Source organism: Arachis hypogaea, chromosome 17 (genome assembly GCF_003086295.3).
Source record: "Arachis hypogaea cultivar Tifrunner chromosome 17, arahy.Tifrunner.gnm2.J5K5, whole genome shotgun sequence".
NCBI lineage: Eukaryota > Viridiplantae > Streptophyta > Magnoliopsida > Fabales > Fabaceae > Arachis > Arachis hypogaea.
In genome coordinates, this window is record NC_092052.1 from 128,101,358 (window position 1) to 128,116,481 (window position 15,124).

Here is a 15,124-nt window from a genome sequence, read left to right on the forward strand (position 1 = left end):
GTAGTAGTAGTAGTTTGTGACAGGTGAATTTGAACCATAGATAATTCAGGTTTCTTGAACCTGTCAGTTATTTCTTCTTGTGCCATTAATAATGCCTCAAGATTCGGGATAGAGTATGGAGGATCTTTGGCAGTGATCATTGTGATAAACGGATGATATTCTTCGTTGAGGCCATCTAGGATGATATTGGTGTATTCTTCATTAGAAAGTGGTGAGCCGATTGCAACCGATGAGTCTGGAAGCTTTTTTATTTTAAGAAGATAATCTGACATTGAGGCTTGTTTCTTGACTGATCATAGTTGCAATTGCAATTGTCGAGCACGAGCTTTAGTTTTGGGAAGCAAAAAATGTGTAAATTCTGCTCTATATCTCATGAGCAAAGTGACACCCGATTACTCTATGTTTGAACGAGTCGTCCATTGAAGCAAATAACCAAGAAGTGACATTGTAGTCATCAATTTTCCATGTTTTGTATTTCTTGGATTCTTTTTTATTGGCTTCATCTGCAGGATTATCATATCATGGAAGAATTTTACCTTGATCCAGGTGATCTTCAAGTTCTTGCCTGCAGATTGAAAGGGTTGCAAGATGTCTCCAAGTCAAGAAGTTGGTTTCACACAATTTCTAAGCTAGTGAAATGTTGAATGGTTTATTTTTGGAATTTGATGAAGTAGAAGCTGCTGGTGTTTGATTCAGCATCATCATCATTGGTTTGAATACTTTCAGGTTGAGCCATGGATCTTGTGCGCTCTTGATACCATAGGAATATAAGTGTGAGCAGAGAGCAGAGAGAAGAGAGGAAAATGAAAACCGATATGAGTGTGTTGAATGATTATTAAAAAACAGAAATATTTAGTAACCAAAATAAATTAACGAAAAACAGTAAGAATTTGTTGTGATAAGAATAACAGATGGATGCCCATTTATGATACGAGCGGCTGAAATTTTCAAGAGAGAAAGTTGAGTTTATTATGTAGACCAACTTTAATGAAAGTTGAATTTGTGAAGCTATAAATAAGGCTTCATAACCTTACGTACAGAACACAAGCAAGTAATAATAAAATCACTTCTCTCTTTATGTTACAATCAAATACTCTTCTCTTTATATTTCTACTACAATTCTTTCTCTTCTTTTATTTTATAAGTATTTTAAATTCTATTTTCTATTACTCCTTACATATAATATTAATAGCAATATTAATCATCTTTATTATATTGAGATTGTAACAATAAACAAATGCGATTCTCTCTCTCTTTATTTTTAATACTTCTTTCTATCTTTGTATATATATACACATTACAACATATAATATTATTATATATATATATAAATTATTATTGAGCTAATTATTTTAATACTAGAGTCTTCTATTTATACATCTCTATTATATATATCTTTTATTTCACAACACGTTATCAGCACGAGACTCTGATCAAATTTTGAGGAAGACTCGGGTAACAAATTTTCATTATGTCGAAGCTCTCTCATCTTGAATTCAATGCTCTTGATATATCTGAAAATAATTATTTATCATGGATACTAGATGCTGAAATCCATCTTGATTCAATGGATCTTGGAGATACCATTAAGGCTGAAAATAATGCATCCCAGAAGGATAAAGCTAAAGCCATGATTTTTCTCCGTCGTCATCTTGACGAAGGATTGAAAAATGAATATCTTACATTAAAAGATCCTGCAGATCTTTGGAAAGACCTTGAAGAAAGGTATAATCATCAGAAAACGGTGATACTTCCTCAGGCCCGATATGAATGGACGCATTTGCGTTTACAAGATTTTAAATCTATAAATGAATATAATTCTGCAATGTTTCGAATCACCTCACGAATGAAATTGTATGGGGAAAAAATAACTGATCATGATATGTTGGAGAAAATTTTCTCAACCTTCCATGCCTCGAATGTGCTCCTGCAGCAGCAGTATCGAGAGAAAGGGTTTAAGAAATATTCTGAGTTAATTTCTTGCCTTCTTGTTGCCGAACGCAACAATGAGTTGTTATTGAAAAATCATGAAGCGCGCCCAGCTGGCGCCGCCCCATTTCCTGAAGTAAATGCGGCAAATCATTACCCCAGAAGAGGTAAATGGCAAGCTTTTAATAACAAGAAAAATTATGGAAGAAAAAAGAATTATGTTCAAAAGAGAGGATCTCATCAGAAGTGGGACAAAGAAAAGAATATCGGGCAGAATAAATCAACCGAGGAGAAGTGTTTCCGCTGTGGTGGAAAGGGCCATTGGTCACGTACCTGTCGTACCCCAAGGCACCTAGTCGATCTTTACCAGGCATCTTTGAAAAAGAACGACAAAGGAAAGGAAACAAATTTTGTTTCAAATGATGCTGAGAACTCCACCACTCATTATGATGTATCTGATTTCTTTGAGGACCCTAAAGGAAATATTGGCCATTTGATCAATGATGGAATAGTTTAATATGTGAAATTGTGAAGTATCTATGTAAATAAATAATGTAAAAAATTTATTAAGTTTTATTTTCTATGTATTTAAGTTTCAAATGTGATGTACATAAATAATGAAATATTAATATGAATTTTAAAATTATTAAATGTGTCAAATTTTAAAATAAAATTTTAGTATATGACATTATTTTATGTACAGTATTTCTTAGAAAAATAATTCTGATCAAGTATTCAATTTATCTGTGCATACTACTCATTTTATTATTATTTGTTTTTGAAGAGAATGGCAAGGATATGTAATGAAGATGTATGCCTTGCGGATAGTGCAAGTTCGCACACTATTCTCAAAAGTGATATATATTTTACCCATCTTGTGCCAAAAGAGGAATATGTTAATACTATTATTGGCTCAGGCAATGTGATTGAAGGCTCCGGAAGAGCTATAATTTTGTTTCCTGGAGGAACAAAATTTATAATAAATAATGCACTATTATCTACCAAGTCTCTGAGGAACTTGTTGAGTTTCAAAGATATTCGCCGAAATGGATATCATGTTGAGACGATGAATGAGGGAAATCATGAGTATTTATGTATCACAACTCATGATTCAAATAAGAAAGTTATATTAGAAAAATTACCCTCACTTTCATCTGGGTTGTATTATACCAAGATTAGTGCAATTGAATCACATGCCACTGTAAACCAGAAGTTTATTAGCCCAAATAAATTCATAACTTGGCACGACCGATTGGGTCATCCGGGAACAACCATGATGAGAAGAATTATTGAAAACTCTCATGGACATTCACTAAAGAACCAGAAGATTCTTAAAACTAGTGAATTTTGTTGTGCTGCATGTTCTCAAGGAAAGTTAATTTTAAGGCCATCACCAGTAAAGATTGGATTTGAGTCTCCTGAATTCCTGGAAAGGATTCAAGGTGATATATGTGGACCTATTCATCCACCATGTGGATCTTTTAGATATTTTATGGTCCTGATAGACGCATCTTCGAGATGGTCACATGTGTGCTTATTATCTTCTCGCAACCTGGCGTTTGCGAGATTACTGGCTCAAATTATTCGATTAAAAGCACAATTTCCAGAAAATCCAATTAAAGCAATTCGTCTTGATAATGCTGGTGAATTTACTTCCCAAGCTTTTGATGCTTATTGTATTGCTAATGAAATAAGTGTTGAACATCCAGTAGCTTATGTTCACACACAAAATGGGTTAGCAGAATCACTTATTAAGCGCCTCCAATTAATTGCTAGACCCTTGCTTATGAGAACAAATCTCCCAACCTCGGTTTGGGGGCATGCTATTTTACATGCTGCAGCACTTATTCGTTTGAGGCCAACGAGCTATCATCAATTCTCTCCTATACAATTAGCTTTTGGCCAGCAGCCAAATGTTTCCCATTTAAGAATATTTGGGTGTGCGATATATGTTCCCATTGCACCACCTAATCGCACCAAAATGGGACCCCAAAGAAAATTGGGGATATATGTTGGATATGATTCTCCCTCTATAGTGAGGTATCTTGAGATACAAACTGGTGATGTGTTTAAAGCCCGGTTTGCGGATTGTCATTTTGAGGAATCAAAATTTCCAACATTAGGGGGAGAGAATAAGCTTCCTGAAAAGGAACTTAATTGGAATGCATCATCGTTGATGCATTTAGATCCTCGATCAGGGCAATGTGAACTAGAAGTTCAAAAGATTATACATTTGCAAAGAATAGCAAATGAATTGCCTGATGCATTTTTCGATACAAAGAGGATAACCAAATCTTACATACCAGTGGAAAATGCCTCAATTCGAATTGACGTCCCAGTAGGACAAGTAGCCACTGAAGCAAATTCACGCCAGAAGCGTGGCAGGGCGAAAAATGCCCCAATTCGAATTGATGTCCCAGTAGGGCAAATAGCCACGGAAGCAAATACACGCCAGAAGCGTGGTAGGCCTGTCGGTTCCAAAGATAAAAATCCTCGAAAGAGAAAAGAGGTAAATACGATTCCTGTTGAAAAAGACATAGTAAAGACACCGGCAGTTGTCCAAAATTCTGATATAACGCCAGAAGACGTTCAGGTACCTAAAAATTGTGAAAATAACGAGATCTCGATAAATTATGTCTTTACAGGAGAGAAATGGGACCGAAATAAGACAATTGTCAATGAAATATTTGCATATAATGTGGCATTAGATATCATGCATGAAAGTAAGGATCTTGAGCCAAGATCAGTTGAAGAATGTCGACAAAGAAATGATTGGCCAAAATGGGAAGCAGCCATGAAGGCTGAATTAGACTCACTTGCAAAACGTGAAGTCTTTGGACCTGTAGTCCGTACACCTGAAGATGTAAAACCTGTTGGATATAAGTGGGTATTTGTGAGAAAAGGAAATGAGAAAAATGAAGTTGTGCGCTATAAAGCCCGACTTGTGGCACAAGGTTTTTCACAAAGGCCCGGTATAGATTATGAAGAAACGTATCCCCCTGTAGTGGATGCGATAACATTGCGTTATTTGGTCAGTTTATCTGCATATCATAAACTGCATATGCATTTAATGGATGTAGTAACAGCCTATTTGTACGGCTCATTAGATCGGGATATCTATATGAAAGTCCCTGAAGGACTAAAGATATCCAAACCATCCAATGAATATTCGCAAGGGTTATACTCAGTCAAATTGCAAAGATCTTTATATGGTCTAAAGCAATCTGGACAAATGTGGTATAATCGTCTTACTGAGTATCTGGCCAAAAACGGATTCAAGAATGATGATATCTGCCCGTGTGTTTTCATAAAGAAATCTGCATCTGGATTCATTATAATTGCTGTGTACATTGATGATTTAAATATCATTGGGACTCCTGAAGAGATTTCAACAATTATAAAAACTCTAAAAGAAGAGTTTGAGATGAAAGATCTTGGAAAGACTAAGTTTTGTCTCGGCCTGCAGATCGAGCATATAAAAGGTGGGATCTTTATTCATCAAACAACATACACAGAAAAGATCTTGAAAAGATTTTATATGGATAAGTCACATCCATTAAGTACCCCAATGATCGTAAGATCTTTGGATGTGAAAAAGGATCAATTCCGTCCTAAAGAAGAAAATGAAGATATCCTTGGTCCTGAAGTACCATATCTTAGTGCCATTGGAGCGCTAATGTATCTTGCTAATAATACGCGACCCGATATATCATTTGCTGTGAATTTACTAGCAAGATATAGTTCCTCTCCAACCAGAAAACATTGGAGTGGAATCAAACAAATCTTTCGATATCTTCATGGGACAGTTGATATGGGATTGTTTTATCCCTATGGATCCATGTCACAACTAGTTGGCTATGCAGATGCCGGATACCTGCCTGATCCACATAAAGGGAGGTCTCAAACAGGATACCTATTCACATATGGTGGTACAGCTATATCATGGAGGTCCACGAAACAGACGATAGCAGCAACCTCCTCTAATCATGCTGAAATACTGGCGATTCATGAAGCTAGTCGCGAGTGTTTTTGGCTGAGGAGTCTGATTCAATATATTCTGTCATCATGTGGACTAATTGATCATAAGATAGCTCCAACTGTCCTGTTTGAAGATAATACAGCATGCATTGCTCAACTTAAGGGTGGATACATCAAAGGTGATAGAACAAAGCATATTTCTCCCAAATTCTTCTTCACTCATGACCTTCAAAATCAAGGGACAATTGATGTCCAACAGATCCGTTCAAGTGACAATCTGGCAGATTTATTTACAAAGTCACTCCCAAAATCCTCCTTTGAAAGATTGATACATGAGATTGGGATGCGCCGATTTCGTGACGTTAAATGATGTCGGCAAGAGGGAGAGACTGTACTCTTTTTTCCTTGGTCAGGTTTTTTCCCATTGGGTTTTTCTTGACAAGGTTTTTAATGAGGCAGTCCCCATCACAAAGGATATTGTACTCTTTTTCCTTCACTAAGGTTTTTCCCACGGGGTTTTCTTTAGTAAGGTTTTAATGAGGCAATAATCCTAAATGGTCATCCAAGGGGGAGTGTTGTGATAAGAATAACAGATGGATGCCCATTTATGATACGGGCGGCTGAAATTTTCAAGAGAGAAAGTTGAGTTTATTATGTAGACCAACTTTAATGAAAGTTGAATTTGTGAAGCTATAAATAAGGCTTCATAACCTTACGTACAGAACACAAGCAAGTAATAATAAAATCACTTCTCTCTTTATGTTACAATCAAATACTCTTCTCTTTATATTTCTACTACAATTCTTTCTCTTCTTTTATTTTATAAGTATTTTAAATTCTATTTTCTATTACTCTTTACATATAATATTAATAGCAATATTAATCATCTTTATTATATTGAGATTGTAACAATAAACAAATGCGATTCTCTCTCTCTTTATTTTTAATACTTCTTTCTATCTTTGTATATATATACACATTACAACATATAATATTATTATATATATATAAATTATTATTGAGCTAATTATTTTAATACTAGAGTCTTCTATTTATACATCTCTATTATATATATCTTTTATTTCACAATAGAATTTACTTTATTTAGTATTTATTAATTATTATCACAGTTAATTAATACTAAATAAGATAAGTTTTGGCTTATTTTTTCATCTCTGTAGAATAACCGTATTAAAAAATGAGTACTATTGTCTTTCTTGACATTGATGTTGCCAAATATATATCCTATACTTGTATGCAAGACTTTACATAACAGACTCTTGATAACTAACTTCTGATCTGGTACAACTAACTTTTATATGCTCTAATAGGCTTCAACCAATAGATAGTGTGAGGTATCAGATTTCTTACGAAGAAGAAAACGAAGTAAGTAAAATAAGGAGAAGAAGAAGATAGAAGTAGAGAGAAATTGAAAGATAGAAGATGCTAGAAGATTTTAAAAAGAGGTTATGAATGAATTCAACTTCTAAAAGTTGTTATGGCAGGGACTGGTATATATACACAGACAAAGGCTTAACTTTCTAACAACTTTGCTAATTTGGCTTGATAGTTCTAACTAACTGCACGTGTTTTTGTGTGTGCAGGGTCGTTGCTATTAACATCAACTTTGCCGCTGGACTTTACTCTTTCATTGCTACTAACACCAACTCTACTGCTGTTAACATCAACTTTGCTGCTGGACTCTATTCTTTTGTTGCTGCCAACATCAACCCTGCTACTGAAATCTCTGCTTTCTTTTCCTAGTTCTCGATCAATAATTCTAAGTTGTGGTTTGAATTTTAAGAAGGATGCACTTGACAGTTGTTTTGTAAGGCAATCAGCTATTTGATCATGGGAAGGAATATGAAGAACATGAATCTTTTTGTTGGTCACAAAATCTCTAACAAAATGGAGGTTTAGCTCAAAGTGTTTGCTTTTATTGTGAAGTACATGATTGGCTGCAAGGAGCACAGCATTGTGACTATCACAGTAGAGGCTTGGCTTGGTATAGCATGTCACTTTCATCTCACTCAGCAGGTTTTGAACCCAGATAATTTTAGTGAGGCACAGTGCCACTCCTCTGTACTCAGCTTTTGTGAAACTTCGGGATACAACTATCTGCTTTCTGCTTGACCAAGAGACCAAGTTGGGTCCAAGGTAAACACAAAAGCCACTGGTGGACTTTCTATCATCAATATCACTCTCCCAATCTGAGTCAATAAAGCCATAAATTTTGCAGTCATTCGACTTTTGAAACCTTAAGCCATGTTAGGTTGTGCCAGCTAAGTACCTGAGTATTCTTTTGACAGCTCTCCAATGAGTTTCTAGAGGTTGGTGCATAAATTGTGAGGCTTTATTGACAGCAAAGGTGATGTCTGATCTTGTGATTGTTGCATATTGGAGACCTCCTACAATGGATTTGTACAATGCTGGTTTCTGAAATGCTTCACCATCAAACACAGAGAGTTTCAAGCTGGATGATATTGGGGTAGGCATCGCTTTTGCATCGTGCATTCCCGCTCTTACAAGCAGTAGCTCCTTGATGTACTTGTTCTGGCAGAGGAGTATTTCATTGTCATTTTTCCTAATAGCTTCAATACCCAAGAAATAATTCATTTCTCCCAAGTCCTTTAAAGAAAAATTGAGTTAAGCTGACTGATTAGTGTGGTAATTTTAGAATTTGAGCTTCTTGTGACTAGGATATCGTCAACATAGACAAGCATATATGTTGCTGAGGATGCTGTAACTCTTGTGAAGAGAGATGTGTCTGAGACAGTGTTGTGGAATCTAAATCCGTTGAGGGTTGTCTTGAGCTTGGTGAACCACGCACGAGGCGCTTGCTTTAACCCATATAGTGACCTCTGAAGTTTGTACACATGAATCAGATGGTGGGGTGAGAGAAAACCCTCTGGTTAAGTCCTGTATACTGTTTCTTTAAGATCCCCATTTAAGAATGCATTGTTGAAGTCAAATTGCCTTATCCTCCATCCTTTTGCCAATGCCAAGGTCAGCATGATTCTCATAGTGGGTGGCCTCACTACGGGACTGGAGATCTGGTCAAAATTCACGCCTTCCTTCTGGTGAAAACCCTTTGCCATTAGTCTAGCTTTGTACTTCTGAATGGTGCCATTGGGGTGTCTCTTTATCCTGAAGACCTATTTACAACCAATGATAGGGGTTGAGTTAGGAGCAGGTTTGGGGACTAGCTGCCAAGTGTGGTTCCTCATTCGGGCTTCATATTCCTCCTCCGTTGCTCTTCGCCAATGGGGATAAGCGAGGGCATGTACCACTGTCGAAGGCAGGTTCTCCGAGAGGTCAGGATCACCTTCTTGCATTACTATTGCATATGTCTTGGGTTTAAAAATTCCAAATTTGCTTCTTGTTTGCATCAGATGCAGGTTTGTTGGAGCTGTAGCTGGCAACACAATTTCAATCATGACTGATTGATTAGCTCCTACAGTAGGAGTGACATTGCTGGGAGGTGGATTAGTGACAGTAGCAGTATTATCAGCAAGAGCAGAGTAATCAGACAGATATACAGGTATAGCAGATAATGATGCATGTATGCCATTGTGTATATTAGAAGTATCATTTATAGAATGCAATGTAGGAGGTGTATGCAAGGAGCAAGGAGGAGGGAGGGGGTTTGGGGTTGGGGTTGTGGTGAGAGGAAGAGGTTGAATAGAGGGAAGAGGATTGAGATTGAAAGTGGGGTTGGGGACTAGTTGTGGGGTAGCTAGATGAGGTTGGGGTTTGAAAAGTTGGGGGTAAGGGAATTTAGATTCATTGAAGAATATATTTCTTGAGATAATCTCTTTTCCCTTTGGGGATAAGCACCTGTATCCTCTGTGGTCTGTGGCATATCCAATTAATATTGATTTTTTTATCTGTGATCAAACTTGTGTGCATTGTATGGTCTTAGCAAGGGGTAGCAAGTGCAACCAAACGGTTTTAAAAATTCATAGTCTGATTTTTTGTTGGTGAGGGCTTCTAATGGGTTTTGTTGTTGAGAAGGTGGGTGGGTAACCTGTTTATAAGGTAGGTGGTAGTCATGGTTAAGTCTTCCCAAAATGTGAGAGATAGGTTGGCTTGTGCTAGTAAGGTGAGGGATGTTTCAGTGATGTGTCTGTGCCTTCTCTCAGCAGTGCCATTCTGTTGATGGGTATAAGGACAAGTAAGTCTATATTGGATGCCGTGTTTAGTAAGAAATTGTTTGAATGCCAGGGACATGTACTCTCCTCCATTGTCTATCTGTAATGTTTTAATTTTCAATCATATTTGGATTTCAATAGCTGCTTTATAATGCTGGAAGGCTTTAAAAGCCTGAGCTTTGGTATTAAGCAAGTAGGTGGTGGTATATTTGGTACACGCATCAATGAAACAGATATAATAACAAAAACCTAACCTACTATATACTGGTGCTAGCCTCCAAACATCAGAAAATATTAATTCTAAAGGTGCATATGATGTAGAAGAATCAGGATATGGCAATTGGTGTATTTTGCTTATGCAGCAAGCATGCCATAGTGAAGGGACAAGACTAATTTTATTTATTGCATCAGCCAATTTTGGCACATTATGTTGGTTCATTACAAGAGTAACTACTTTATCAAAGGGATGACCTAATTTTCTATGCCACTACTGAGTTATGTCACTAACTCTTTTACAAGTGATATTTGCTGCTATAGAATCAGGCTTCTTTGTTACAGACTCAAGAGGACTATTGTTTTTTTATATTTCTTTTTCTTTTGCATGCAGACCAGAATTTTTATTGCAAATGGAACTATCAATAATTTGATTTTCTGATTTGTCTTTGTCTTTTTCTTTTTCTTTTTTTTTCATACAGGACAGAATTTGGTTTGCAAGTGACTCCAGCTGAGTTTGTTGAATTTGGTTTTGCAGCATGTGAGTGTGAAGAGTTGGGACATTGGTTAGGAAGATTTGGTTTTTCTTTGGGATCATAGATTGGGAATTTTGGTTTTTCAGACATATTGGTGATATTGCAGGTTGGTGTAATGGGTGGGGAAGGTAAATGCTTGGTTTTAGTGACTCTTGGGATAACTTGAATCCCTTCAAATTTGTATAGTCCTTCCTTAAGTAAGCCTTGAAGGAGTATCTTTTTGGACATCTGACATTGCAAAAATAAGACCAGAATTCAAAAGATATACAGTTGTCTAGTGCAAACTTAGCAACACTAACAAGATTTTTAGAGATGGTGGGTATATGTAGTAAGTTTCTTAGTGTGAAAGATCTATTGGATAAGGATGCATGCATAAAGGAACTTCTAATATGCTCATTTTTCATACCTTGGTCATTACTTCCATACACATTTTTTGTGCCCTCATAATCTGATCCTGTGGCAAGGTTTCTTTGATCGAATGTGATGTGATGCGAAGCTCCTAAGTCAGGGAGAGCTGATGGCAACGTGAGGAGTGCTTGTGGATTCGCTGTTGTAGGTGACTGCATTCTTGGATCTTGATAATGTTGTTGATTACCTGAGGCATTATAGAATACCATTGAGGGTGGTTGAGCTGTCGTTAGGGATTGCAGTTGAAGATTTATGAATTCTGGATTGAACCTGTGGTAACACTGTACAACTGTATGTCCTATCTTTCCACATAATTGGCACTGAGGTCTGCTACCTTGACACCATGTAGATCTTCCAGAACCTCTGAAGTAGCCTCTGCCTCGCGTTCCTCAAAAACTACATCTGTTGCGGTGGTGATAGTTTTTGTCTTGAGCTTTTTCTTGTTCCTCATTGCTTTGAGCAACATTTGCATGAATCAGCCCTAGATCTGTCTTTCTGAACCTATCAATCAGCTCTTCTTCTGTGAGCAATTGTGATTCAAATTCGCTTTCTGACATGTGGTCCATTCTTGCCATTGTAATTGTAATGAATGCTCTATATTCCTCACTGAAACCTCCTAGCGTAGTTTCTATGTATTCTTCCTTTTTCGACACTACTTCAGGGTTAGCCTTTTCCAAAGGAAGAAGAAAAAGCAGTGAGGTTTTCAAAAGGTTCTTTCCCTTAAAACTCTCTTTCTTTCTTTCTTTCACTTTTTCTGTGTCAGTGTGTTAGTTGGTGTTTCTTGCTTTGGTAAAATGATGATGATGATGATGATTGTACATTAAGGAATCTATAAGAAGAAACACATGTTTCTATTTGGAATGAGAGAATGCTTCTAGGTTCTAAATTGCAATGCTGCATTCAGAATTTTCTTGGTAACAATTCTTGTCGAATGAAGTTCTATACCCTTGGCTCAATTATAACTGCAATTTGCATTTCTTTGATGCTTTGTTTTGATTCTGATTCTCATACAAGACCAAAATCTTGAAATTCTGCAGCTTCTTTTTCTTGGAACTGTTCCTGTGTCTTTTGTCCTCTGCTGCATTGGATTCTTTTTCCAATTCCAACTCCATATTGTTTTCAATTTTCTTATAGCACCAATTTACAAAGATGAATGATATAATGTGAACTCATCTATAACCAAAACATAATATCATTTTAATTTTCTTGATAAATTTGTTACATGTTGCTGGGAAATGCCTAGTTTGATTTTCAAATTACATTTGATTTCTGAGTTCTGCAGAAACTACACTACATGTTACTCAAAGATCTAATGGAAGAAAAACGGTTAAACCTTAGCCAGCCACTTCTATCGGTGCGGCGATACTCATCGACAAAGTCCTCCAAAAGGAGCAAGAGAGATAGCAATTCATCAACAAGATTACCCTCTCCACCTTCATACAAATCAGATTTAAAGTCAGGTCCAGTTAGAACTGCAGGTGCTGTTCCATTTGTGTGGGAAAAAGCTCCTGGAAAACCAAAAGAACAGAGCAATTCACATAAGCATGGTCTAATCACTCCAAATCCTCCACCAGGGAAGGTTTCAAAGGTAAATAGGAAGCAATGTTTTGATGCAGTTTCGACTTGTGGAAGCAATAATGTTTCTGATTCTGTAAGGATTTCAGACAAAGAGGAAGTTAAGGAAAAGGAAAAGGTAGCAGGTTCTGATTCAGATGATGAGAATTTTGTAGATGCTCTTGAGACACTTTCAAGGACTGAATCATTCTTCATGAGCACTACTAGTGTTTTTGATGATCAAGAGGTCCTGGAACAATCTAGAAGCTTATCATCATTGTCCAGCAATCGCGATTTCATAATCGACAGGTTCTTGCCGGCAGCAAAGGCCTTGACATCCGGAACACAGCCATATGCATCATCCTTCAGGAAGACAATTGTAGGACAAGAACAACAACGAAAAGAGGTTAAGAAAGTTTTGAGACCAGAAATTTCCCTGCCTCTTAGTCAGCATAGGCCTAAAGCTCTGCCTTGTTATGGCGAAGATAAAACCGGAGACTGCAATGGAGCCGAAAACTTCACGGCCACTGGTTGTGGATTGTTTCCTAAGCTATGTCTTCTTAGTCCAATTGGAGGATCAAGAAATGAGGATAAGACTCAAAGTTCTGCAGTTCATGGAATGCAAGCAAAATCAGTTGCTTCCCATTGTGTCATGCACAAGAGAAGACCAGAGAAATGAAGGCAAAGAGATTAAGAAATAAAAGAAAGGAATTTTTTGTTTTTTTAGAATAAACTATTTTGTACGCTTGTGTTTATAATACCATATACTTGGTTGGTTTCACAGGTAAATGCATAATAATGGTTCCTTTTTATTCAATTCAGCATTGAATTCTTTTGTGTGCAGATCAAAATAACAGAATGTAACTTATGTATAAGCACATTATGTTCTGATTAATTTTAGCTAGGTGCCACGTGGCGTGTGGGATCGTGTAACAATGAAGGTGAAGAAATCATGGTACAGAGTACAGACAAATAAAGTGATTGTAATAATGATATACTATATGGTCCAAGACTATGGATGAAATTAAAATTTGTTGCACAGGGCCAAAGGAAGAGACCAACCGTGTTTTACGTGTTAGGTCACTCAAGTGTATATATAAGATATGATCTTGTCCATTTCTTTATTTCTTCTTTAATTTCTTGCTAATAAAATTAGGAATATGCTAAATCAAAACTTGAGGGATTACTTTAAACATTCCTTGTTAATATTGATATTTAATGTATGTTATACTTAAGAGAAAATACAGATTTATAGTGAGAGTAATTATAGTTTAGGCCTCTTGTGGAAAAAAAATTATGATTTATGTCTGTGCTTGGGACTATAAGAATATTTGCGGAGAGTAACAGGAATGAATAAATTCTCCTTTTTTTTTTTTTTTTTTTACCAAATATAGGAGACTCGAACCCGCAACCTCTTAATTGAGTATGGGGAGACTATGCCATTTGAACTATAACTCATTGGCAATGAATAAATTCTCCTTGTACGTACTGAAGGGAGATTATATATAGTTATAATTATTGTCCCAAGATGAGAAGGATATTGCGACATTACCAAAATAAGGTAAAAACTCAAGTGCCATCGACTTCATGTGAAGTTGATAACTGAGAGCTGTTAGATAAAAATTTAATCAAATCAGTCAAATTATCTAACAGCTCTCAACTATCAACTTCACGTGAAGTCGACTGCAGTTAAGTTTCCACCCCAAAACAATTGATTTAAGAAAAGAACATCGCCATGTTTCTCTGGTCCCCTAAATAAAGTAATAAACCTAGGTTGGAAGAAGAAATGAAAAAATAAAAAATAAATGAACCCTAGTATTGTTGTTGTAAAAATCAGACCGACCCGTCAGTCGAACCGAAATATCGGTCACCGGGCTACCAAACTGGATCGAGCGGCAATAGGAATATATGGTTATGAAAATCGGAATGGACCGGCTAGTTGAACCGGTCCAACCGTGAATTGAACTTTGATACAATTCGATCCACTGTCAAAACCCGCTCTATTCAAAATCGTTTTTGAACCGTTGAACCAGCTGATCAGACCGAACCAGAACCCGGCTGGTTCTAATGAAACGTCGACGTTTAAGGTTCTGTGCCTAGGGATCAAAAAATCCTCTTCCTCCTCGAGCCATTTCTGATTTTCCAGTTCCTCAGACTCTCTCAACTCTCAACCCTAGGTTATAGCCTTCGCCACCGCTGTAAGGAGAGACTCAGCGTCGCCGCCGTCCATTGTGCTCAGGGGCCATCGCCGCAGGGAGTGAGAAACTGCCATCGTTCGCTGGGTTGTGGTCGTGCTCCAAGCCTCCCCCTGTTCACTCTCACGGTCTCACCAATCTCAGCTTCTTCTTCGAGTTC

General features: G+C 36.9%; 1 protein-coding gene across 2 annotated transcripts; it reads left to right on the forward strand.

Annotated features, from left to right (window-relative positions):
- Window positions 1–8,658: 8,658 nt before the first annotated feature.
- On the forward strand, window positions 8,659–13,601 carry LOC112766953 (uncharacterized). 2 transcript variants are annotated; one of them, XM_025812843.3, is made up of 4 exons: window positions 8,659–9,221; window positions 9,300–9,448; window positions 10,754–11,925; window positions 12,498–13,601. In XM_025812843.3, the coding sequence occupies exon 4, from the start codon at window positions 12,510–12,512 to the stop codon at window positions 13,446–13,448; it is 939 nt and encodes a 312-aa protein (XP_025668628.1). In that variant the 5' UTR covers window positions 8,659–9,221; window positions 9,300–9,448; window positions 10,754–11,925; window positions 12,498–12,509; the 3' UTR covers window positions 13,449–13,601. The 2 variants fall into 2 exon arrangements, with proteins under 2 accessions (XP_025668628.1, XP_072079683.1); XM_072223582.1 differs by having other exon boundaries at window positions 8,882–9,221; window positions 10,754–13,601.
- The last annotated feature ends 1,523 nt before the right edge of the window (window positions 13,602–15,124 follow it).